The sequence below is a fragment of the Drosophila suzukii genome, chromosome X (genome assembly GCF_043229965.1).
Source record: "Drosophila suzukii chromosome X, CBGP_Dsuzu_IsoJpt1.0, whole genome shotgun sequence".
NCBI lineage: Eukaryota > Metazoa > Arthropoda > Insecta > Diptera > Drosophilidae > Drosophila > Drosophila suzukii.
Genome location: NC_092084.1, coordinates 11,056,081 through 11,078,665, shown reverse-complemented (window position 1 = coordinate 11,078,665; position 22,585 = coordinate 11,056,081). Strand labels below are relative to the sequence as shown.

The 22,585-nt window shown below is 40.8% G+C and overlaps 2 protein-coding genes across 11 annotated transcripts; both read left to right on the top strand.

The window, feature by feature from the left end:
• The first annotated feature begins 419 nt into the window (after nucleotides 1-419).
• On the top strand, nucleotides 420-17,671 carry AMPdeam (AMP deaminase). Of its 7 annotated transcripts, none has more exons than XM_017070068.4 (11): nucleotides 420-914; nucleotides 9,260-9,404; nucleotides 12,878-13,212; nucleotides 13,865-13,900; nucleotides 15,185-15,303; nucleotides 15,367-15,461; nucleotides 15,522-15,978; nucleotides 16,114-16,568; nucleotides 16,628-16,922; nucleotides 17,140-17,250; nucleotides 17,319-17,671. In XM_017070068.4, the coding sequence occupies exons 1-11, from the start codon at nucleotides 794-796 to the stop codon at nucleotides 17,496-17,498; spliced, it is 2,349 nt and encodes a 782-aa protein (XP_016925557.2). In that variant the 5' UTR covers nucleotides 420-793; the 3' UTR covers nucleotides 17,499-17,671. The 7 variants fall into 7 exon arrangements, with proteins under 7 accessions (XP_016925557.2, XP_016925560.2, XP_016925554.3 ...); XM_017070065.4 differs by lacking the exon at nucleotides 420-914 and adding an exon at nucleotides 6,427-6,872; XM_017070067.4 differs by lacking the exon at nucleotides 420-914 and adding an exon at nucleotides 8,920-9,113.
• Nucleotides 17,672-18,161: 490 nt separating this feature from the next.
• jub (LIM domain-containing protein jub) lies at nucleotides 18,162-22,510 on the top strand. Of its 4 annotated transcripts, none has more exons than XM_017070042.4 (7): nucleotides 18,162-19,931; nucleotides 20,330-20,359; nucleotides 21,166-21,306; nucleotides 21,375-21,544; nucleotides 21,750-21,812; nucleotides 21,884-22,049; nucleotides 22,116-22,510. In XM_017070042.4, the coding sequence occupies exons 1-7, from the start codon at nucleotides 18,617-18,619 to the stop codon at nucleotides 22,361-22,363; spliced, it is 2,133 nt and encodes a 710-aa protein (XP_016925531.3). In that variant the 5' UTR covers nucleotides 18,162-18,616; the 3' UTR covers nucleotides 22,364-22,510. The 4 variants fall into 4 exon arrangements, with proteins under 4 accessions (XP_016925531.3, XP_070853947.1, XP_036676303.2 ...); XM_070997846.1 differs by having other exon boundaries at nucleotides 21,735-21,812; XM_036820408.3 differs by lacking the exon at nucleotides 20,330-20,359 and having other exon boundaries at nucleotides 18,163-19,931.
• The last annotated feature ends 75 nt before the right edge of the window (nucleotides 22,511-22,585 follow it).

The following is a 22,585-nucleotide window of genomic DNA, read 5'->3' as shown; positions in this document are numbered from 1 at the left end:
ATGTGTTCTGTTTTAATATTTTAGGGACTTTAAAATGGTAAAGCCTCTATTAAAATAGTGGCTTATGTTTTTTTAGGTTATGTTAGTAAAAAAAAAGTTTACCTAACCAGGCTTAACTGCTAAATATACCCAAAATTTAAACTTTCTAGTTTTCGAATTACAAACTTTAAAGCTTTTTGGCGCGCGAGTTTCAGGACTTTACCAGAACCATATCCTTCAAGCACAACTTTTGATCCTTTAATTTTGAATTTCAAAATTCAACCGTATGTATATTAACGGTCCATTTTCAAGTGAAAGCATGTAAAGCTTTTCAATAATCTGGCCATCAACCGTAAAGCTTTCCCGTCATTTTGACATTTTTTAGGATATTTTTTGGCGCTCCACCTGTGGTCACACTGCGCGCTGGTTCGGAACTTCAGTCGCAAAAAAAATTCGCACCGACCAGAAGCTTTTTGCAACCTTTTTTCCGTTTCAATCGCACACGATATAGCAGTATTATTGTTGTTACCACCGTTTGTTGTGGTTGTTGTTTGCATTTTTTTTTTACTGTGTTTTACAATCCGAGTGTTAAGAACCCAAAAGACTAGAAAATAGAGATAGAGAGTTGGAGAGCAAGAGACTCTAGAAGTGACAGCGTGTTATTGTGTGTGTTTTACCCACTGACTTACCGGGATCCATCCCGAAGGTTCCGAAAGACACTTCTCGAATTCCTCCTCCTTTTTTCGACCGGAAGAGGAGCAGGTCCTTCGGCCAAGGACACCAAGGACTCCAGGGACCCGGAGAACGCCGGGAAATGCAGAGCTACGCGGATGCACTGAGTGCCAAGGGGTATCGCAGCTTCGGGTTCGACACCGACATGGAAATGGACATGGACATGGGATGCACGATGCGGCGCATCGAGAAGCGCAAAGGCGGTGAGTGTGTCATTGTGGGCGTGGACGTGGGAGTGGGCGTGGGCGTGGGCGGGGCAGAGGCGTGTGTGCGTGCAGAGGGCAGGGACGTGGCCAGAAAATCCTCAGGGGGATTTTCTCAAAAGTTTTTATTAATCGATGTTTAAGAACGAATATATCCTTACTCTTCTTTTTTTAAATTACAATTAGTATACATTTAAAAAATAAAAACAATTTAAAATAAATAAAATAATATTGTTCTAGTTTTAGTTGTATTAGGTTCGAATACCACATATGTATCCTTTCGAAACATTTTTTATAATTGTCTTATTTAAAGAACTTTTGATTACTATCCAGTAATATTATAGATTTAAAATAAATAAAATGATATTGTTCTAGTTTTAGTTTTATTTGCTTCGTATACCACTAATGTATACTTCCAAAAAAATTGTATAATAGTCTTATCCAAAGATCTTTTGTTTTCTATCTTGTAGTATTATAACTTTAATTCAATTTAAATCATAATTCGTTTTATTTATGACTTGCTAAATATTGTGGTTGCTTTGAATCTGTATATTGTGGCTTCAAATGCACCCATATTGAACTTTCTGTTGTTCAATTTCAAGAAAATTGTATTGCATATTGCTTAAAGGTAAACAAATTGATTACCAATTAAAGAAAACAAAATTTATTTCCTTTTCCTACATTTTGTACATCAATAATTGGCTAATCCAGTGGAGTAAACCTATTTTCAAAGAGAGGGGTTTTAAAAAAAAGTATTTTTAAATATTTTGAAACTTTGGTATTCCAATTCTTTGAAGTTCTATAAACCTACATTTTACAAATCGATATCTTACTGACTAGAACTGCATGTTCTTGTAATATTTCGTTTTAAAGTGCTTGTTTTTTTCAATTGTGCTGTAAAAAATCCATCTCTATTGGCAGAAGGAACCTTAAAAACAGGTTATGGTGAGAACACTGAACACCCTCTCAGGGTGGGGGGGGCTCTGACCCCCTCGAGTGCGCCCCTGCCTGCGTGTGTGCGTGAAATGTATACCGATGTGTGGGTATGTGGGATGCATTGACTTTTGCGCCTTCGTTCACTTCGTTTACTGGTCATCGCCGTGAAATATTTCCACTTCCACGTCGAAAGAAACACACACCGAGTGCATGTGTGTGTGGGTGCTGGTGTGCCTGTGTGGGGGTAATGACGTGCAATTATTATAATCAGAGGCGTGCTAGTAACTGTGCATAAATTATCTGGATAAGGTACAATAGTTCCTTGGTTCCTCGCTCGATGGCGATGTTAATGCCATATTGATGATGATTATGGAGATGGAGATGGAGGTTCCTTTGATGACGACTTCCAACGCCTGTCCTTCAATTATCTCAGCTCGCCCTTACCTTCCCACACCATTGCATGGAAAGCTGGGATGTACTATGCATATAGTGGACCTCAGATGACGTCATTCCAGTTTCGATTTTTACTTTTTGTTGGATCACATGTTCCAGCCAAGAAAAGATGGTAATAAATCTTCTTAAATGGCCAGAACCACTGGCTTGCATTTATACAAATACAAACCCATTTATTCCAACTTTTGATTAATGTAGCTCTGTTTATATTCCTTTTTTCTTGGATTATAATGTGAGTTAGGAAAGCCAAGATGAATGCCTCTGGGGTATGCAACATATTTCGTAAGAGGAACATATTTCTTAAACATTTATATTAGTTGTTTTTTTCCTATACGTATTGTTCTCTTTACTACGTCTTACATTGTCTTACTTTCTGTGTAATTTTACCTGATTTATCTGCTATTGTCGTGCCTAAGCTTAAGTATTTCCCAGTTTAATTGTTCCCATTCTATATTTTTTATTTGCTTTTTCATTACTTTTATGCTTTGTGGGTACTGCTTTTTTAGTGGCTTGCTTGTTTAGTTCGCATTTTTGCGTTTCTGTTGATGCAGCAAACAAACGCAATGGGAAAAACCAACAGCAAATACGAAACCATTTAGGAAATTGGTTAAACATGAGGCGAACTCATGCGAAGGCAGGGAGAGACACATTTATATTTATGGGCCAGCCTGTACTGTACTGTATGTGGGCCAATTAGCCGCTGCTGTTTGCCCTGAGTCATCGCCAGAAGGTTCTGAAAAGAAGAAGGTGGGTGCTCAGATGATGGTTCTAGGGTTCTTGGGTTCTTGGGACCCAACATGATAGACCGCCAAGTCCAACTCCATGTTAATTGTGCAGTCCAGCGCCTTTAATCTAATCTAGTGCATGGCAAAGCGGATTTATGGTTTGCCCAGCTGAATTTATGGAGGCCTCGAACACCACGTGGCCATTCGATGCACAAACTGGCAAAATAAAAATAAAGAACCCATCAAAAAATGCTGATATCTATAATATAACACAAGAGGTTTATTTTGAGATTTTTATTTTTAAAAAATAATCAGTAATCCTAAAATATTTCGACCATTTCTTGTTATTTTTTTATCAGCAGCTGTGATAATACTGTTTTTCTGCACTGTAAAAAATATTTAATGACTCTGTAAGTTCTCTACTTATTCATAGCATAGTAGTGAATCCTATTTGCATATTTTTGCAACTATCTTTCCATACGTGAGATATATAATTTGGTGTTTAAATTGTTTGTTCCTAGAATCCGCTTGTTAATAGACTTGATTGTCAGAACAATATGGAACTTAAATTTCCGTGTGCGCCGCAGCACACTCCTCTTATCGGTCTATAAATACACTTCGTGAATAACAACATCCAAATTTGAGTGCGAAGTACAAACGTGCATTATTATTCACAGTTCGTGGGAATTGGGCCCAGCTCTATTATCTACTTTCTGGCCATCTAGTGCTCATATCCCATCCAATACTTATATCATCATCCACTCAATTGGGGCAGTCGTTCGGTTGACATGTGTCCGCCGCTTATGGGAAATGTGCTGTGTTCAATCAACTGGGTAAACTAAGGAGCCATCCACACATCGAATCAAAAATAATTGATGTCGATTGTCAAATGTTTGCATGTTTTGGCAAATCGTTAGTATACCTATTATAAGTAGTTTGGGATGTAAAACATGTACTAAGTGGTACAGTACATGCAAAAAAAAACTGTAAGGTAATATTTACCATTATAATAGTTAGGATTGTTAATATGACCAATGAAATAGTTACCCTCACAGCAAGAAAATACACATAACTTATTATTTTATGGTAGTTTTACCACTAAATACCTATTATATGTAGTTTGGGAAATAAAACATGTACTAAGTGGTACAGTACACGAAAATGGTACAAGAAAATACACATAACTTATTATTTTATGGTAGTTTTACCACTAAATAGTAACCAAAGCAACAATAAATACTTTTAATAGCTGTTAACCTCTTTATAGAGTTAGGTTACTATCAATTTTAACCATGCAATTTTTTTTTTGTGGTAAGCCAACTTAATTTTAAATGAATAAGCCTTGGTGCTATTCTATTGGCCCCCACTGTGCCCCACGACAGCTGGCTTCTGTCCATCGTAGGCATAGGTCAGGGTTTTCCAATTAGAAACAAATAATAAAAAAAGGCGGGCGGCGGCGACGAAAAGAAAACAATAGAGCATTTCCCACACAATTTTCTCATACCCCTTGGATATTGTTTAAGCCCCTAAATGATTTATTTGTGATTCCGTGCCGGCAATTCTCTTGGTTAATTTTGCGCTCTTTTTGCTCAGAAACTCAAGCTCTTTTCCCCACTGGCTTTTCTCTTTCATTTCCCAATGAAATCGAGACTGACTGCAGATAGTCATGCCAAATCAACTGTTTATATCCATTGCTTATTATTACATATGAGTAAGGAAAAAATGAGTGGAAAATCAGAGTCAGTTGGCTGCGCGAAGTCGAATCGAGCGGAAAGTCGAATTTTTATATCCCTGAGATATTACGCAAGTCACGGCGGAAAGTTTCCCATATTTTCATGTGAAAATCAATAGCGAATCATCGCGGGCAAAGTGCCCAAAACACAAGAAAAGGCCAAACGCAGCGATTAATAAGTTCGCAATTCGGTCAATAAATACATAACAAAGAGCGGTGCCAAAAATACAACGAAATAAAATGAAACAAGCTTAAGCACAATCGAATAATAAATTGAGACGTACGGCAGATAAACAAAAACACACACATATATTCGAGTCTATAGGAATGCCCATCTTTCTATATATATATTTTTTTTTAATATACATAGTATATGACTGTTTGCATTTCGCATACAACTCGGCAAACAAGGCAAATGAACTGACAATGACTTGCAGTCGTCGCAGAAAATGCTCGTACCATATCTAGCCAAACAAATCGATTGGATTGGATTGGATTGGTCTATGAAGCTATCAAAACAGCCCATGGGTTATTATCGACCCAGCGCTAACCACCGATGATCCAATTTTGGCTCTCATCTGGGGGCTATTGATAAACCCGACCATTTGCTAAGTGCCCACGACGGGGTGTTAAACAAATCGAGACGAGCCCTCCTAATAGAGGAAAGTTACCAGTCTGGGAGTATATTTGGAAACTATAAACCCAAGTGTGGTATCAAGAAAGGGGCCTTGTCATCGTTATCAGTTGGTATACTTAACATAACATCACTAAAATTGGTCTTTAAAATGGTGTTCTACAAAATCATACAATTGTCTTATCAATCATAATCGATTAATGTAATCAAATAGAATTTTTTGATAGTTAAAAATTATATAAATACAATATTCGATTTTTTAAGACGCACTTAAGACCAAAATAATTGTCCGATCGATATGAAAATTGGTATAGTATAATATTCAAACCAATTAATCACTAATCTTTATCGATTACACATAAAAACAGAAACGATACTGTAATACCTCAAAATCTTGATATTATATGGGAGATATAAGTGCTGCAAAATTTAACAAAAGCATTTATTTTTCCATTTCCTCTTACAAATCCAAGCGGGCATCCAAAATATCTATGTATAACCGTACTTTATAAAAAATACGTGTTTCGGAACACTATATAATTTTAAAATCTGCCGAGCTGAAGAACTTAGAGTGAGAAATAATGTCACAGTTTCCTACGTTTTGATTGAAATGTCTGATGCCTTACCATTGGGTTCAAAGAGCTTTGATCTCGAGAACCCAACCCCCCTCGTAACTCCCTATAACTTGGCCATATGCAGTTTGTTTATCCAAAATATTGTTTATAATTAGCAAACATTGTGGGCTTTCCAAGCTTTTCATTTGTGGCGTTGCGAGCACTGAAAGCTCCCTCCCAACTTTACCCCATATATAAACTTTGGATCCGCTGAGATCGGGAGAGGTGTGAAAAACATATGTATATATCTATATAGAGAGGAAGAGGCGGAAAGAGAGAGAAAGCAGGGGAAAAGCGGAGACGGAGACAAACAAAGGCGAAAGACAAGCGCGTAGGAGATGCGCGAATTGCGTCGGACGGAATTCAAACTAAATTAAGTGCAGCCGATCGCGAGTATATATCCCGCCGATCCGAACCGACAGTTGCCCCAAGACGTTGCCCAGAGAGCAGCAGAATCTCGAGCAGAGCGGCGACACCTGTCACCGGGAAAATTACATAAAAAACACACACAAAATATACCCCCACAGGCCGGAAAGTCGAAAATTCCGATAGTAAACATAGGAGAAAAAACGAAAAATTGACCAGCAAAATCATCATAAAGAAGTACTGGACTAGAAGAGAGCACATAGATAAGGATTAGGATCCCAGGATCCAGAATCGGCGAGATGTCGTACCGCGGAATGTTGAGCACCTCGGATGGTTCGTCCGTGGAGATGCGTGTGCAGGATGCGGACTCCTTTGACGGAGCGTTGATGTCGCACCCGTCATCCAAGAAGACCGGCGGAAAGGCCCTCAACGCCTCCACCTCCATGTCCCTGCCCCAAAAGCAGATGCCCCCAAGGGCCACCCCCAATCGCTGCCCATGTAAGTGAATGAATGCACCAAATGCAACCCCCACTGACCTTTGACCAAGGGAAAGAGCACATCTAATTAGTAAAAAAACGTCTTATATTTTATTATATTAATAAAAAGGCTGTTTTTTACTGCCATAGGAATAAAACACATCTACCGAATTGGTCAAAAACCTTAAAAACCAATAGAAAGCATTTACATATGGTCTTATAGTTATAAAAAGCCTCTACAAGGTCACTTCTTTTATAAAACCTGATTAATAAGTCGTGCTTAAATGCGAAACACTAATGCTATGCAAATATATGTTTTAAAAACCAAAATGATATTATTTTGTGTGACATTTTGGAACTTTAATACATATATAGTGCTGCGTTTGGTTCTCTGCACCCACTGATCACAATCCACTCTCTCTTTTTCTAAATCTTTCTCTTCTCTGCTGCAAAAAGAAAGCCAAAGACATTCACTCTCCCACGCACACAGTAAAGCACTATCACTCAAAAAAAAATATAGCTACAAAAGAAATTTAAAAAGGTTCAAATTTAAATTGAACTATAATATTTATTTTATTCAATCTAATGATTCTATTCTAATTAATATTTAAATATATATAATATTCAAAAAATTAAATTGAAATGTATCATATTATTTGAGATTACTTAAAGATCTCAAAACGTAGAACTTATCTTTTTAAGAATCTATGGCTTTACGGGCCTAAAGCGGCGGATGTAGGATTTTTCCCCAGTGTAAAAATGGGGTTTTTTTTAAATTCCTACCTTATACGTATTTTAGTTTACAATGCTTGCATATGTAAATTGCATTTGAATAATATGTATGAATATATGTAGAAAATACTACATTGGGTTAAATATTATGAACAACTTATAATTTGTTTCAAAACATAATTTCAGTGTTGCGTTAAACCTCTGCCGCTGCGCTGTCTGTCAGTCGCAACGTCTTAAGTCTAACTAACCCATGTAGCGATATAGGAAAGTTATTGTACTCTACAAAAGGGTCGTTCGAAAACCAAGAGCGTTTCGTTCTCAATACTAACATGATAACTGGTCTGCCTAATGAAAATAAATACGGCTGAACTGTATCGTAAACTTTTGTTTGGTTTTATCTCAGTTCTTAATGCAATTATAATTAATTTTTAATTTTTACACTTTAGATAATTACATGACTTATATGCTCTCCAGCCCCTCTCCCTCGAAAACAAAGAGCGTTTCGTTCTCAATACTAATATGATAACTGGTCTGCTTAATGAAAATAAATACGGCTAAACTGTATCGTAAACATTTGTTAGGTTTTATCTCAGTTCTTAATGCAATTATAATTACTTTTTAATTTTTACACTTAAGATAATTACATGACTCATATGCTCTTCTGCCCCTCGGTTTCTTCTTCTTACTTTAGAGATAAGTAATTCTTACTGTGTTTGGCCCTGAAGTGTATTTCAGCTTCGGCTCGCTACAAAAAGTGATCCCATCTTGTTTGTTGTTTGTTGAGTGCGTGTTTTGATTTTGCCAGTATTTTTGCTATCTCCGCTGTCACAGCAAGCAGCCTTCTCCCCCCTCTTGATTTTCTACACTAAAAAAAATTATGATACTATTTTTTTAACGAAAAAATTTTATTTTTGAAAAGTTTTAGTCATAAAACTATTCAAATTCTCTATTTTAACCAAGCCTTTTTAATGTAATTTTTAATTTTTTTTATAACTTAAATAAAAAAATGTTTGTGGATTTTGTGGACCTGTTTGGAACCTATTTAATGGGGACTTTAAATGTAATACTTGCTTTAGGGGCTGTAATTTTTTTCTCAGTGCCCTCCTGTCTTTAAACATTTTGTTGCTTGCCAATTTGTAATCGACAATCAATTTTGTTAGGTTGTTTTTTTCTTGGGGGAAGTTGTTGTTTTTTTCTGCCCCCGTCAAAGATGATGCTCCTCTGCTGCAGTCGCAGTCGCAGTCGCTGCCTCTGCCGGCGTCGTTAGGTCTCAGCCTGGAATTCTCCGATCTTCGATGTTTTCCGATTTCATTGGGGCGACAACTCTCGACCAGGTTACTTCTTAACACCTTGGCGGCGATCCTCAGTTAATCCGGTTTTTCACCTGCATTTTCTACAATGAACTTCAATCGCATGGATACCGCGCATCGGTTACGCGTGGATGTTCGTCTCTATGGAGGACCGATGGGAAATCAGTTGAATGATACGAGCACTGCCACAGTCACGCCCACAATCTCCTCGGACGATCTCAGTAGGTTCTGCACTTTAGGATCCATACAAGATATGATATGATATAGTGGTACCTCGATACTGAGAAAATAGTTCCGAACTTTCACGCATTTATCAACCTTCTTGCATTCCGATTCCTAATCCCAATGAGTATCTCTTGTTTTTCAGGTGATCTCACCGATTCCCCAGTGGATGAGAAGACCGAAGCTGATGTGGAGGTGACCAATGAGATCTCGGCTCCATATGAGGTGCCACAATTTCCCATTGAACAGATCGAAAAGAAGCTGCAAATCCAGCGTCATCTCAATGAAAAGTGGGTACACTATAGCTTTTAACAATAGATATATCTTTTTTAAGAGGAAAACAAATTTTTATAAAACTTTGAAAGTGCAATGGATCGATTACAAAAGTCTAGGGCCAAGTTTTTTTTCAAAATTGTATTGTTTTTAGAAAACACCCGCGCTTATCAGCGAAACTGCGATAGTACAATTACAAATTGCTCTCTGTTTAAATTTATAAATTATTATAGTTTCACATTTAGTTAATCAGTTATTGATAGGATTTTCAACCTGTCTTACCTCCTCCATTTACAAGTACTAAAATCATAAGGTTATTAAAATAATTAGATGGAACACTACGTTTCGGAAATGTAAGTTTATATAAATTGGAAAATACAATTTTCTATAAATTCATTATTTAACATAAACCAAGCTTAAGAGCTCTTCATTTTTGCTTTGTAAGACAAATTTTGTGTGTCGGGAATTTAAAGGTAGACTTAAAAATATATTTGTGACTAGTGATAGGAAAAGATAACGAAGTGAAAAAAATGTATGTTAAATATTTAAGACAGCGAGACGACGAGATACAAGAAATAACAAACAAGTCGGGTGTCCCGACTTTGAGATACCCCTAACAAAATTGGTTTCTGTTGCCAATTATAAATCAAAAGTTAAAACTATTAATGAAAAACAAGTATTGTTCCCATTGTATTGCTCTAGTAATCAGATCCAAACCTAAATCGGTTCTGCTCCGGCTTGGTTTTGTTTACTTACATGCGAACCAGACAAAAACACGGCGAGTTCACAGATCTCGTGATCGAGCCCTTATCAGCCAGTCTGTTCCAAGGTTAGATCTTTCCGAAGGCCAAAATACCATTCCACTCCGTCGTATTTCTCTAATTCAACAAGCAATTGAAAAATATCACAAAAGCTAAAACAATATGTCCATGTTTTCTTAAGGTTCCTATCTGCAAAATATAAAAATGAACTTGATAATAAATAAAATGTTATCACATTTTTTACTTTAAAATATTGTACAATTCTTTAATTTTAGAAAATCAGATAATCAAATTATAAAATATTTTTTTTTTCACAAGAAAATTATTTTAAAAGCTAAAACCATACATATGCTAATATGATTTTTCCTAAAGATCCTTTCATCAACAAATAAAAATGGACTTGAAGATAAAACAAATGTTTTTAAATATATTTTTTGATAGTTTCAAATTGTTATAAATTTAGATAATCGGATTAACACTAAAACTATTTAATAGACTGCTTAATATCAGTTCATTTTAGTGCAATTTTCAGGGGGTTCTTACTGCATCAAGTAAAAATAGACTTCATTATAATCAATTATTATATTAAAATATATAAGTACGTATTATTTTTCTGTGATATTTTCAAATTGCTATAAATTTAGGTAATTTTTTAAATATGTTCGTTTTTATAACATGTAGTTTGTCTTGTATTACCATCGTGAGCATTTTGTATAGTTTCCTAATGAGGCAACCGCAGAGCGTAATTATCAGGCTCCCAGGTGGGCAGTGGGTGGTGTGGGGTATACAGATGGGTGTTTTCCGGCTAATCCAAAGTGGGTTTATGTCTGGGCCAGAGTCCGGGTGTTGGTTTCGGGTTTTTGGCCCGGCGAAAGTGTGGACCGATGCAGAACACGTTTTGATTTTGAATGGAACTGCATTAGGCAGCCGCTGCCTTTGGTGACGGACTTTCGCCCATGCCACCCATACGGAGGTGGTGGTGGTGGTGGGGCTTATGGCATAACGAACCACCATCGCCACCGTCGAGGCAAGAACCACTGTGTCCAACGGTTGAGTTCTGGCGCGGATGCCGTCACTTTCAGTACGCTCCGATCCAATAAACGGGCAGCTTGGCGGCGCGAAACGCGGCCCAAAGTTTCCCACCTGCCCGGGGACTACCTGTGCGACCTCCGCTGACATTGAGCCCTCTTTATAGGGGAGCCACCCATCGAACCGCCGCCGCCCACTGCCCCACTAAAATCCACCATCGTTGTTGTTCGTGTCGCACGCCAGGCGTCGCTCAAAAAAAAAAATTAGCAAAAAAGAAAAGAAACCAAGAAACGGCGTTGGAAAACTTTCCAACTCGCACGGACACTTCGAGTTTTTGGCTTGAACCAAGAATCCCGACAAGTTCTGCACGCCAATCAAAAATAACAGGGGGCGAAACCGCAGGAGGGGGGGTTTAGCCATACCCAAGATAGTTTCCCAAACCCCAAAGAACTTTGCAAGTTTTGGAGACGCAAAATTTGTAAATCTTAAGCGATTTAAATCTAAAGAAACCAAGCTTTATTTTAAGTGTTTGAGAAAGTTGTTCTTGAAGTGCAAATTCCTAAAAGTTTGAAAGAAGAAGAAGCATATTCTACAAGTCAAATAATTCTATAGATATAAGTTCTTTAAAGTGAATTGTTTCTTTTTTCATAATTTAATTAATTTAGCCTATACTTAGTTGACTTAATTACTTTAATTTGGCAAAAGACTCAATAAAACAACTTTTTCAGAGCTTGCAATAAGCAACTATTAATAGAAATAGTTCTATCCATTGCTGGAATTTGTTTCTGTCAGCCAAGGGACAATCGAACTGTAGTAACTTAATTTAGATAGTTCTTTAAGACACGCAATTTTGTGACCAAAAAAGTAGTTTGTTCCTTACCAAATATGTAAGAAATATGCTGATGGCGTGCCGGACTGCGAATTAGTGGCAATCGGTGGCTTCGTATTGCCATAAATCAACTGGTCAATCGATCATTACCATCTCCGTGCCCAAAGAAGTGGAGTCCCTATCGAAGGGGAAACCCCAAACTGAGTACTCCATTCGCCGGTGGTATCCAGTGGAAGCAGGATGTCCTTTGCGGATGACAGCTATAGTTTTGGACGCTGCTACGAGTATCAGCCCGAGGATTCCAAATGGTCAGCCCAGTAGAAGATCTTTAATTGTGACAAGTGGAATCGTTGTTCTCTGTGTCTTAAAGCCTTTTCAAAAGTTAGCAATCTATGATCTGATATAATAAATCATAGGATAAACCATTTACGAAATTGTGTAAGATAAAGAAGATTCTATATATCTTTTGACAACAAGAAATATATATTAATCATTTTAAAATTGGAAATGCTATTTGTATACTAGGAAGATTCCAAATGGTCTGCCCAACAGAAGATCTTGAAATGTGAAAAATGAAATCAAAGATTTCTGTGACTTAAAGCATTTTAAAAAGACTCTGATATATTAATTAGTAATTCATTCGATAAAAAAGTTGCAAAGTAGTGTAAGATATAGAAAACTACATATATCTTGTGGCAACAAAGATATAATATTGCCAAATGTTTTTTAATATACTATGTATATGTATTACTTTTTGAAGGGGAATGCCGAATGATATGTATGACTTTAAATTCCAAACATATATATATTTATTTAATTCCTAATTTGTTATCTAATCTAAATAATTTTCCTATTTTTAACCCTTTTCCAGGCAGGCTACTGGACCTAGACCCGTGCCCGCTGCCGCCGTGTTGGCCACTCATAGGGAATCATCCAGCAGCAACGAGGACCGCGAGCCCACTGTCAACATGGACAGAATCGATGCGGACATCAACTTTCAGCGGGTCTCCATTTCGGGGGAGGACACCAGCGGCGTTCCCCTCGAGGATCTGGAGCGGGCCTCGACCCTGCTGATCGAAGCGCTGCGCCTGCGCAGCCACTACATGGCCATGTCCGATCAGTCGTTTCCCTCGACCACGGCGCGTTTCCTCAAGACGGTGAAGATCAAGGATCGCATCAACAATCTGCCTGCCAAGGAGGTGTCGGGTGAGTAGTTATTGACCATTAATCCGATCCCCTGTTCCCCCAGAAGAAGAGCTCAGAGTCAGTTCCTGGTCTGTCTTTGTGCTGTGGTAGCCTTCATCTTACAATTCAATCTATGGAGTGGTTCGATTTGTTAGAATCTGCTGATTTTATAACAATAATTCGATAATATATTTAAAATACTAGACAAAAATCGACCCAGCCCACCGTATATGTGTAAATATGTATAGAAGAGCAATTTTGTACAGATGCCCCTAAGTGTTGTGATGCACCGATTCATACATATATTGCATACGCATATTGCAATTAATTCGCTTTCAAGTGAATTATGTATAATACAAGTTGATATTAGCGTGTGTTTTGTGTCAGCTGTACGCGACGGCGTTGCCACCTTGTCTAAGTCCAGAAGTCAGCTCGTGTGTCCGTCTCTTTCTCGCCCACGCCCTAGCAGCTGCTGCCTCGCTCGAGTCTCGTTCCGTTTCGTTTTCATGTCCTCCGTTTATTATTTAGAGCCTTTAACGAGCTACTATTTTTCATTAGAACTTATTCTCATCTGTTACCTACTATGTGTTTGAGCCTTTTTAAACATTTTTTTTAACTTGATTTTGTATCGACTATTTATTTCACTTCTCGTATTTTTCATTATTTCTTATAGACATCATTCGCAAAATGAGTGTAACGAACATACAAGGTAATTCGTGTGCACACCTGTTTTCCTCCTTTACCTCTTCTTCCTATCCAACATTCCCAACATGTTCGATTCGAATACAATAAGAACAACTCCTTTCCGTTCCGTTCTGCCTGACATTTGATTTCCGTTTAGCAATGCTTCATTCACTCCTAACCTACTACCTAGAACCACAAACGCTGCTTTCAACGCAGACAGTGTTGCCAACTATCGATTTTGTGTGGTCTTAGTTAAAAATAGAATATGATTTCTAAACAAGTTAATAACCAAATGTTATTCAATATAAATAAATTGCTAAAATTATGTTTATAGTTTTATATTATTTGTTTTGTGCTAAAATCAGACGCTATCATACCTGGACATTGTATAAAAACAGCTATATATATGGCATTTAGTGTGGTCTTAGTTAAAAATAGAATATGATTTCTAAACAAGTTAATAACCATATGTTATTCAATATAAATAAATTGCTAAAATTATGTTTATAGTTTAATATTATTTGTTTTGTGCTAAAATCAGGCGCTATCATACCTGGACATTGTATAAAAACAGCTATATATATGGCAAAAAAGAACAATGTTGGCTACACTAACCTGCTTAAAACACAAAGTTGGCCACACTGCAAACTCGCTTGCAACAAGAACGGCTTTGTACAGCACATGTTGCAGCATCGCCCTTTCCTTTCTCGCATGGGAGTTTTTCTTAGCCGTTTATTTTTGAATTTCCACAGCGTTCTGCATCTGTTACTTGTATTTGTTTGCTTTTATTTTATTTCTTTGTGTGTTGTTTATTTTTGCTAACCAAAAACAACAACAAAACACGCCCTAAGCTGAAGTTGTAGACACTTAGAAGTTTAACTCTCGACGTTTTTCACTCTATTTTTGGCCCTTTTGAAAGGGAAAACCTTGTACAAAAGGAAAGACTCAACTTTGATAACTGTCGTAGAACAAGAAAACCATTAAAGTTTAGTAGCGCATTAGAGTGGAACTCCGATTTAGGTTAAGATCCTATGAGTATTTATTATTATGAGATGATAAAATATTTTAAGCTATTTAAGAGTTCCACTCTATAGCTTTTTATAAACACCAACACTTACTGAAAATAACACTCGCACAAACACCTGAGTGTAGAGTGTAGTTTTGCCACTAACTGTACCGATTACAATCGCTTTTCGATCGCCTCTGCCACTAAACAAAATTCTGTTTTCCAATTCTAAATCAACAAAAATCAAACGAACAACTTACATAAACACACTCGACTCAAACCGCAATTGTTGAGGAAATGCAGATGTCCATTCGAGGCCATCGCATATAAAGTTAACGAATCCGTGGAACGTGGAATTTCCCCCAGATGAGGATTTCAGGATCAAGCCACTCAACGGAGTTTTTCACATCTACGAAAATGATGTAAGTAGGCATTTAATTTTTTTTAAAAACCTAAATAATCCTTAAATAATTATGATTTTACAGGATGCGAGCAGCGACATTAAGTTCGAATATCCGGATATGAGCCAATTCGTGAATGACATGCAGGTCATGTGCAATATGATTGCTGATGGGCCATTGTAAGTTTTATCCAAGCAGAAATTATTCAGAAAATTATGAAACCCTGTATACTTTTATAGGAAATCCTTCTGCTATCGACGCCTGTGCTATCTGTCGTCCAAGTACCAGATGCACGTGCTCCTCAACGAACTGCGGGAGCTGGCCGCCCAGAAGGCGGTGCCGCATCGGGATTTCTACAATACCCGCAAGGTGGACACCCACATCCATGCAGCTTCCTGCATGAACCAGAAGCATCTGCTGCGCTTCATCAAGAAGACGCTGAAGAACAACGCCAACGAGGTGGTCACCCACACCAATGGCCAGGCAATGACCCTGGCCCAGGTGTTCCAATCGATGAACCTGACCACCTACGACCTGACCGTCGACATGCTGGACGTGCACGCGGATCGGAATACGTTCCACCGCTTCGACAAGTTTAACTCCAAGTACAACCCCATCGGGGAGTCGCGGCTCAGGGAGGTGTTCCTCAAGACGGACAACTATCTGAACGGCAAATACTTTGCACAGATCATAAAGGTATGGGTTGGTTGTTTCGTATTCATGCTTATACGAAATGATTTAAAAAAATATCAAATATCTACTAAAGTTACTTAAATATTATAATTTTCATTATATAAGAAAATTTCTAAACATCCTTTATAATTTCTCTAGGAAGTGGCCTTCGATCTGGAGGAGTCCAAGTACCAGAACGCCGAGCTGCGTCTCTCCATCTACGGCAAATCACCCGATGAGTGGTTCAAGCTAGCCAAATGGGCCATCGACAACGATGTGTACAGCTCGAACATCCGTTGGCTGATCCAGATACCGCGCCTCTTCGACATCTTCAAGTCGAACAAGATGATGAAGTCATTCCAGGAGATCCTGAACAACATATTCCTGCCGCTCTTCGAGGCGACAGCCAGACCCAGCAAGCATCCGGAGCTGCATCGCTTCCTGCAGTACGTGATCGGTTTCGATTCCGTGGACGACGAGTCCAAGCCGGAGAATCCGCTCTTTGACAACGATGTACCCCGGCCGGAGGAGTGGACCTACGAGGAGAATCCGCCCTATGCGTATTATATCTACTACATGTACGCCAACATGACGGTGCTGAACAAGTTTAGACAGTGAGTGAATGGAACTTAGTAAAATATGATTTTTATGTTAAAGCTGATATTTTGTACAGATCACGCAACATGAACACCTTTGTGCTGCGACCCCATTGTGGCGAGGCTGGGCCCGTGCAGCATCTGGTGTGCGGCTTCCTGATGGCCGAGAACATCTCCCACGGCCTCCTGCTCCGCAAGGTGCCCGTGCTGCAGTATCTGTATTACCTGACCCAGATCGGAATCGCCATGTCGCCCTTGTCGAACAACTCGCTGTTCCTCAATTACCATCGCAACCCGCTGCCGGAGTATTTGGCCCGAGGTCTCATCATCTCCCTTTCGACGGATGACCCTCTGCAATTCCACTTCACCAAGGTGGGTTGACCTGTAGTTCTTTAAATTAAAGTCCCTGAGCTAGCTGTAATCGTTGCATCTGCATAGTGCCCTTTTGCAAGATGGGTAGACCTATACTCCTTTTATAAAAAGTTCCTTAGCTAGCCGTAAACGATGTATCAGTTTGTGAAGTTTGTTTTCCAAAATATCGTACAATTTTATATCATTTTTTATTTCAAAATACTATGTGCCCTTTCAGGAACCCCTCATGGAGGAATACAGCATTGCGGCCCAGGTGTGGAAGCTCAGCTCCTGCGACATGTGCGAACTGGCCAGGAACAGTGTGATGATGAGTGGATTCCCACACGTCGTGAGTTCTTAACAATTAATGTGTAATTCGCAATAGAATGGCTTATACAAATTTCAAAACACCAACAGATCAAACAACAGTGGCTGGGACCTGTTTACTACGAAGACGGCATCATGGGTAACGACATCACCCGCACGAATGTGCCCGAGATCCGGGTGGCCTATCGCTACGAGACGCTGCTGGACGAGCTCTCCAACATTTTTAAGGTGAACCAGACCTGCTCCGTCTCAGACCTGCACGCATCGTAGTCTGGGTGGCGGTCCCTCTGCTCCATCGCGTTGTTGTGGCTTCCTACGCTAACTTAATGCAAATTACGCAGATATATACGCTAGTTATATACATAATTTAAATGTTTCTGTACTAACCAAATTGTAAGCGCGGCAGACCAAAACCTTTAAATATACAAAACTTGTACACGCAACGCTGTTTGCTTTTTGTGTACTTTAAAATCGCATATAAAATAATATAGGATTGCCCCAAAACTAAGGGGAATATACAAATCAAATTGTTATTTTTGAATTTGAATAACCGTTGCGCCCAAAAAATCTAATTAGCAATTAGAGATGGTCAAAAATCGATAAATAGGTGTGTGTCTCCGCTGTCGCAAACGGTCACGCTAAAATGCTGGGAGTGTGTATCCGCTAGCTTAGCGAGGACATGCTCCCGACATTTTAGAGTGGCCGTATGGCAATCTTGCAGTATATGGTTGAAATTTATTTGATATATACTGAACAGTATTTTAAATATGGTCGCCCTAAAATGTTGGGGTGGTGTCCTCGCTATGTTAGCGAAGACAGCCTCCCCGCGTTTTAGCATGACCGTATTTTAGTATCTTGTTATCGTTTTTCGTAGCTATCGATATTGTCACTTACGATTGCTTACGTTTGCCTACGTTCGCTTACGTTTGCTTACGTTGTGCTGAGCACAGCGCAGTCGAAAAAAAATGGGTTCGAAAAAAACTCGTGAAATCTAAAAAAGACCCCGCAAAAGCTGTGCTTTCGCTAAGAAAAAGATTATAATAAAAACAAAACATTAGCCCCACGGTTACACCGCTCTCGGGTAATTGAAATTTCAATCCGGCCACAGTCTACACCTCTGTTTTCTGTTTTCCGATGCAGGCAAACCATACAAAGAAAATGCTGAAAAGCTGAAAGAATAAAGGAAAAGCCGACTGACTGACTGCCCACTAGCCGCGCACAGTTAGCTGAGGTGTTTTTCCGTCCGGGGAAAGCGAGGAAATCGTCGATTTCAGGGCGGCGTCCCCCCCGCAGAGCGAGACAGCAAGAGAGGGAGTAGAAGGAGGAAGAAGAAGAGGCGGAGGAGCAGGACCAGGAGGATATATTCATATACCGCCGATATATACACAATGACCACCCAGCGGACGCAGACACAGGCCAGGAATCCGGGCAATTCCGATTCCGACTATGAAACGCTGATGCAGCGCCTGCACATCGGTGGCGGAGGAGGGGGCGGAGGAATTGGCGGCCCTGGAGACGGGGGCATGGCCATGAGGAGCTACCAGCGCTCACCCGGCGCCATCGAGAACTTCCTGCAGGAGAGCCAACAGCAGCAGCAGCAACAGATGCAGCAGCACCACCTCCACCACAACCAGGACTACAAGCTATACGAGCGCGGCAACATCATAGCCGCCTCCAAGTACGCCACGCCCCGTCCGGTGGAGCAGCTGCAGCACGTCCACAATGGCAGTGCCCACATCTATGCACCCACCGCCCAGATCTTGGGACAGCGCATTGCCCCCCAGAAGCACTCGCCGGTGTACGAGAACCTCGAGTTCTACGGCCAGTTCGATTCGAACCACAAGCGGGCACAGCCCCAAAGTCCCGGGAGCCGGCAGAGCGCCATGTTGAACGACTATCTGCTGATGCAGCCCATTGGGGCGGGGCGCTTTGCCCACACGCCGGTGCCCGAGAATCCAGGAGGACCAGCCAGAGGAGGAGGCGGTGGACCACCACCAGGGCGATCTGTGGCCCTGGGGCCAACCAGCGACCTGGAGGAACACGCTGCGCCCATCTACGAGAACATAATTCCCCACTCCGGCCAGCGAGCTCAGCCGCAGGCCTCGCCGGCCACCGCCACCATGTACCAGGAGATGCAGCCCACTTCGAACTCCTCGGGCGGCTCCTCCACCGCTGGCCTGGATCTCAACGCCCTGCTGGCCTCGCCCATGCACCAGCGCAGCATCAGCAGCAATACGGCCAGTTCAAGCTCCTTGGGCTCGCCCACCCAGCGCTATAGGAACTTGTCGCTGCCCAGCCATCTGAGTCCAGTGCCCACGGCGCAATCGGTGGCCAAGCTGCAGCAGCACACGCCCATCAAGTCGCCCGGTGGCGCCATCAATGTCTCCGTGAATCCCAACTATATAGAGGACATCAACAGTTCCGACTACGTTTGCATGACGGCGAATCTGCACAGGAATACGTCAGCGGGATTGGCCACCGGCAGGGCGGCCGCAACGGGAGCCACCGCCCAGCGAACAATCCAGGAACCAGCTAAGATATCGTCCTCACTGGCCATGGGCATGGCAACGGCAGCAGCGCCGGCCACGTCCATTGCACCGGTGGTAGCGGCACCATCCACCATCTCCCTGAGGGCCACGCCCATTGCGATGACGGCCCCACTGGCGGTGGCCACATCGCCCACGCCCTCGCAGGGCAGCACAGGTGAGCGGATCCGTAACAGAAACTGCCTCTTGGTGATGGGAAAGGTACCTAACCGCCCAGGGGGAATACAATCTATATAAGAAAAGCTGAGTTGAAGATACAATGTATTCAGTACCTAGTACAACTGAAATACTATTCCTAAATTCCTCTAATTAAAGAATATATTGAGTATACTTCTTAATCACGTCGTTAATTAGCAATGTACTCATAAAAATATTTTAATATGGTTAGTTAGAAGTTATTGAGAATGTATTCCCCCTAGTTGTGTTTGGTATAAGGTAGTAAAAATATTCAGGTACCTAGATTGATCCCATCACCGCGCATTCCATCCATTCCGCATTGTATTAATCAAACTAATGAATCCAAATGTTTCCCCCACTAAAAATGCTTGCACGCAGCCGTTAACGCTGCCTTGAAACCCAGGAGAGGTAGGAGGGGCTGGGCTGCGTTCCCCGAAAGGGGTTGGGTCCCAGTTGGGTTCCGTTTGTGTCATCACTCATCGCTCAATCATAAACCGGTTGGCGGGGCGACAAACTTTGGTCAAACGGTTGCCGCTAACCGGTTTATTTTCAAGTCCTTTACCTGAACCGATTCGCAGAAAATCGAAACCGATTCAAAAGAACTAGAGATTGAATACGATTCTCACAATATAATTTGATTGAAACTATATTATTATTTCTTTAAATTTTTTTAAATGTGCACGATAAAAGTAATTCATATGCCTAATTAAAAAAACCTATAATCAATTTATTATTTAAAACAAATAGAAAATATTAATATCAGTCCTTATATCATTAAAAACCCTATAATTAATTTATTATTTAATCAAAAAGAAAACATTTCAAATCTATTTTTTCTAAATCTAAAATAGATTACTTTAAAAAGATTACTTTAAAAAAATATATTTTTAATAGATTTCTCAAAATGATTAAAATTGATTTTTTTATTTTTTTTTTCTTGAATACGAAACTAATATAACATAAGCTAACCCCCTTTTTTGTGATTTTTTATTTTTGCTCATGACTAATAATCGTGTAATCCATTGTGTAGGCCCTTGGCTCGAACAAAAGTATTATTTGCTTTAGAAGTGTTTGTTTTACCTTCCATTTGCTTGCCCAACAAATCTCCCGCATGTTTATTTATAATTTCCAATGCTGACTAAGACAAAGCCTTTCTTGGCAACCCAATTCGAAAGCATGACCTAATACCTAATATCTGCCTCGTTCGCCGACAGGTCTCACAAAGAATCTGCTGCCGTACAGCGTCACCCCGCCGCGACCGGCTGGCCCGACGGAGGCGCAGCGGAAGATCGAGGAGCTCACCCGCCAGCTGGAGGAGGAGATCGAGCAGAGCGAGGAGCACGGCGAGTACTTCGGTATGTCATCACCATCCAGGCATTAGAATGAAACTCTATAATATTTATCAATCTCCACCGATTGACAGGCATCTGCCACACCTGCGGGGAGAAGGTGAAGGGTGCCGGACAGGCCTGCCAGGCCATGGGCAACCTTTACCACACCAACTGCTTCATCTGCTGCTCCTGCGGACGGGCGCTGCGAGGCAAGGCCTTCTACAATGTGCATGGCAGGGTCTACTGCGAGGAGGACTACATGGTAAGAACCAGGTTGAAGCTAAGTCTGGATGCAAAAATATTGAAATTCACATAGAAGACATAGACTATGATTTCATTTTGACCACTTATTATTATCTCTTATAATTAAAATTCCTTATTTTTGCCTGCTGACATTACTATTTCATTTGATTACTTATGATTTTATCAACATTAATTAATAATTAACTAAGAATTCCCTGTTGCAGTATTCGGGCTTCCAGCAGACGGCGGAGAAGTGCGCCATCTGCGGCCACTTGATCATGGAGATGGTTCGTACTGCCCCTCGCATTCATCCTGCTCTAAATGGAGGTGTTTACATTGCTTACGCTCTCTCTTGCAGATCCTGCAGGCCATGGGCAAGTCATATCACCCAGGGTGCTTCCGGTGCTGTGTGTGCAATGAGTGCTTAGACGGGGTGCCCTTCACCGTGGATGTGGACCACAAGATCTACTGCGTCAACGACTACCACCGGATGTTCGCGCCCAAGTGCGCCAGCTGCGGCAAAGGTGGGCTCTCATGTCCTCTGGCTTAGATTACATCGTTACCTAATCGACCATTCTAATCCTGACTAGGCATCACCCCCGTCGAGGGCACCGACGAGACCGTGCGCGTCGTCTCGATGGACAAGGACTTCCACGTGGACTGCTACATCTGCGAGGAATGCGGCATGCAGCTGACCGACGAGCCGGACAAGCGCTGCTACCCGCTGGACGGGCGCCTGCTGTGCCGCGGTTGCCACCTGCAGCGTCTGGCGCTGCAGTCGTCGCCGCACGCCCGCCACCAGGAGCCCGTCTGCGCCTCGTACCAGTACATGGGATGAGCCGCGCACCACCAACTCCCACCTTCCTTCGACTGAGTGGCGCACACATCGAGAACTAACTATCGCAATCAACTTATTCCAATAACACAATATTATCTTAAACAGACAGAAGTGAAAACAAATGCATTTATACGAAACGATCGCTAAGTGGCTTTTTTTTATTTTGTATGGCAGTGCTTGAGGATCTCCAAACGGATCTGTTCGAAACTATGTAATGGATTC

Excerpts from the sequence above, each read along its gene's own strand:
- jub (XM_070997846.1), top strand. The coding sequence starts at position 18,617 with ATGACCACCCAGCGGACGCAGACACAGGCCAGGAATCCGGGCAATTCC. Across the intron at positions 20,360-21,165 it reads TGCCTTGAAACCCAGGAGAG|GTCTCACAAAGAATCTGCTG; the intron begins GTAGGAGGGGCT and ends GTTCGCCGACAG. Across the intron at positions 21,813-21,883 it reads GCCACTTGATCATGGAGATG|ATCCTGCAGGCCATGGGCAA; the intron begins GTTCGTACTGCC and ends TCTCTCTTGCAG.
- AMPdeam (XM_017070065.4), top strand. The coding sequence starts at position 6,674 with ATGTCGTACCGCGGAATGTTGAGCACCTCGGATGGTTCGTCCGTGGAG. Across the intron at positions 13,901-15,184 it reads GAGTGTAACGAACATACAAG|ATGTCCATTCGAGGCCATCG; the intron begins GTAATTCGTGTG and ends GAGGAAATGCAG. Across the intron at positions 15,462-15,521 it reads ATGATTGCTGATGGGCCATT|GAAATCCTTCTGCTATCGAC; the intron begins GTAAGTTTTATC and ends ATACTTTTATAG.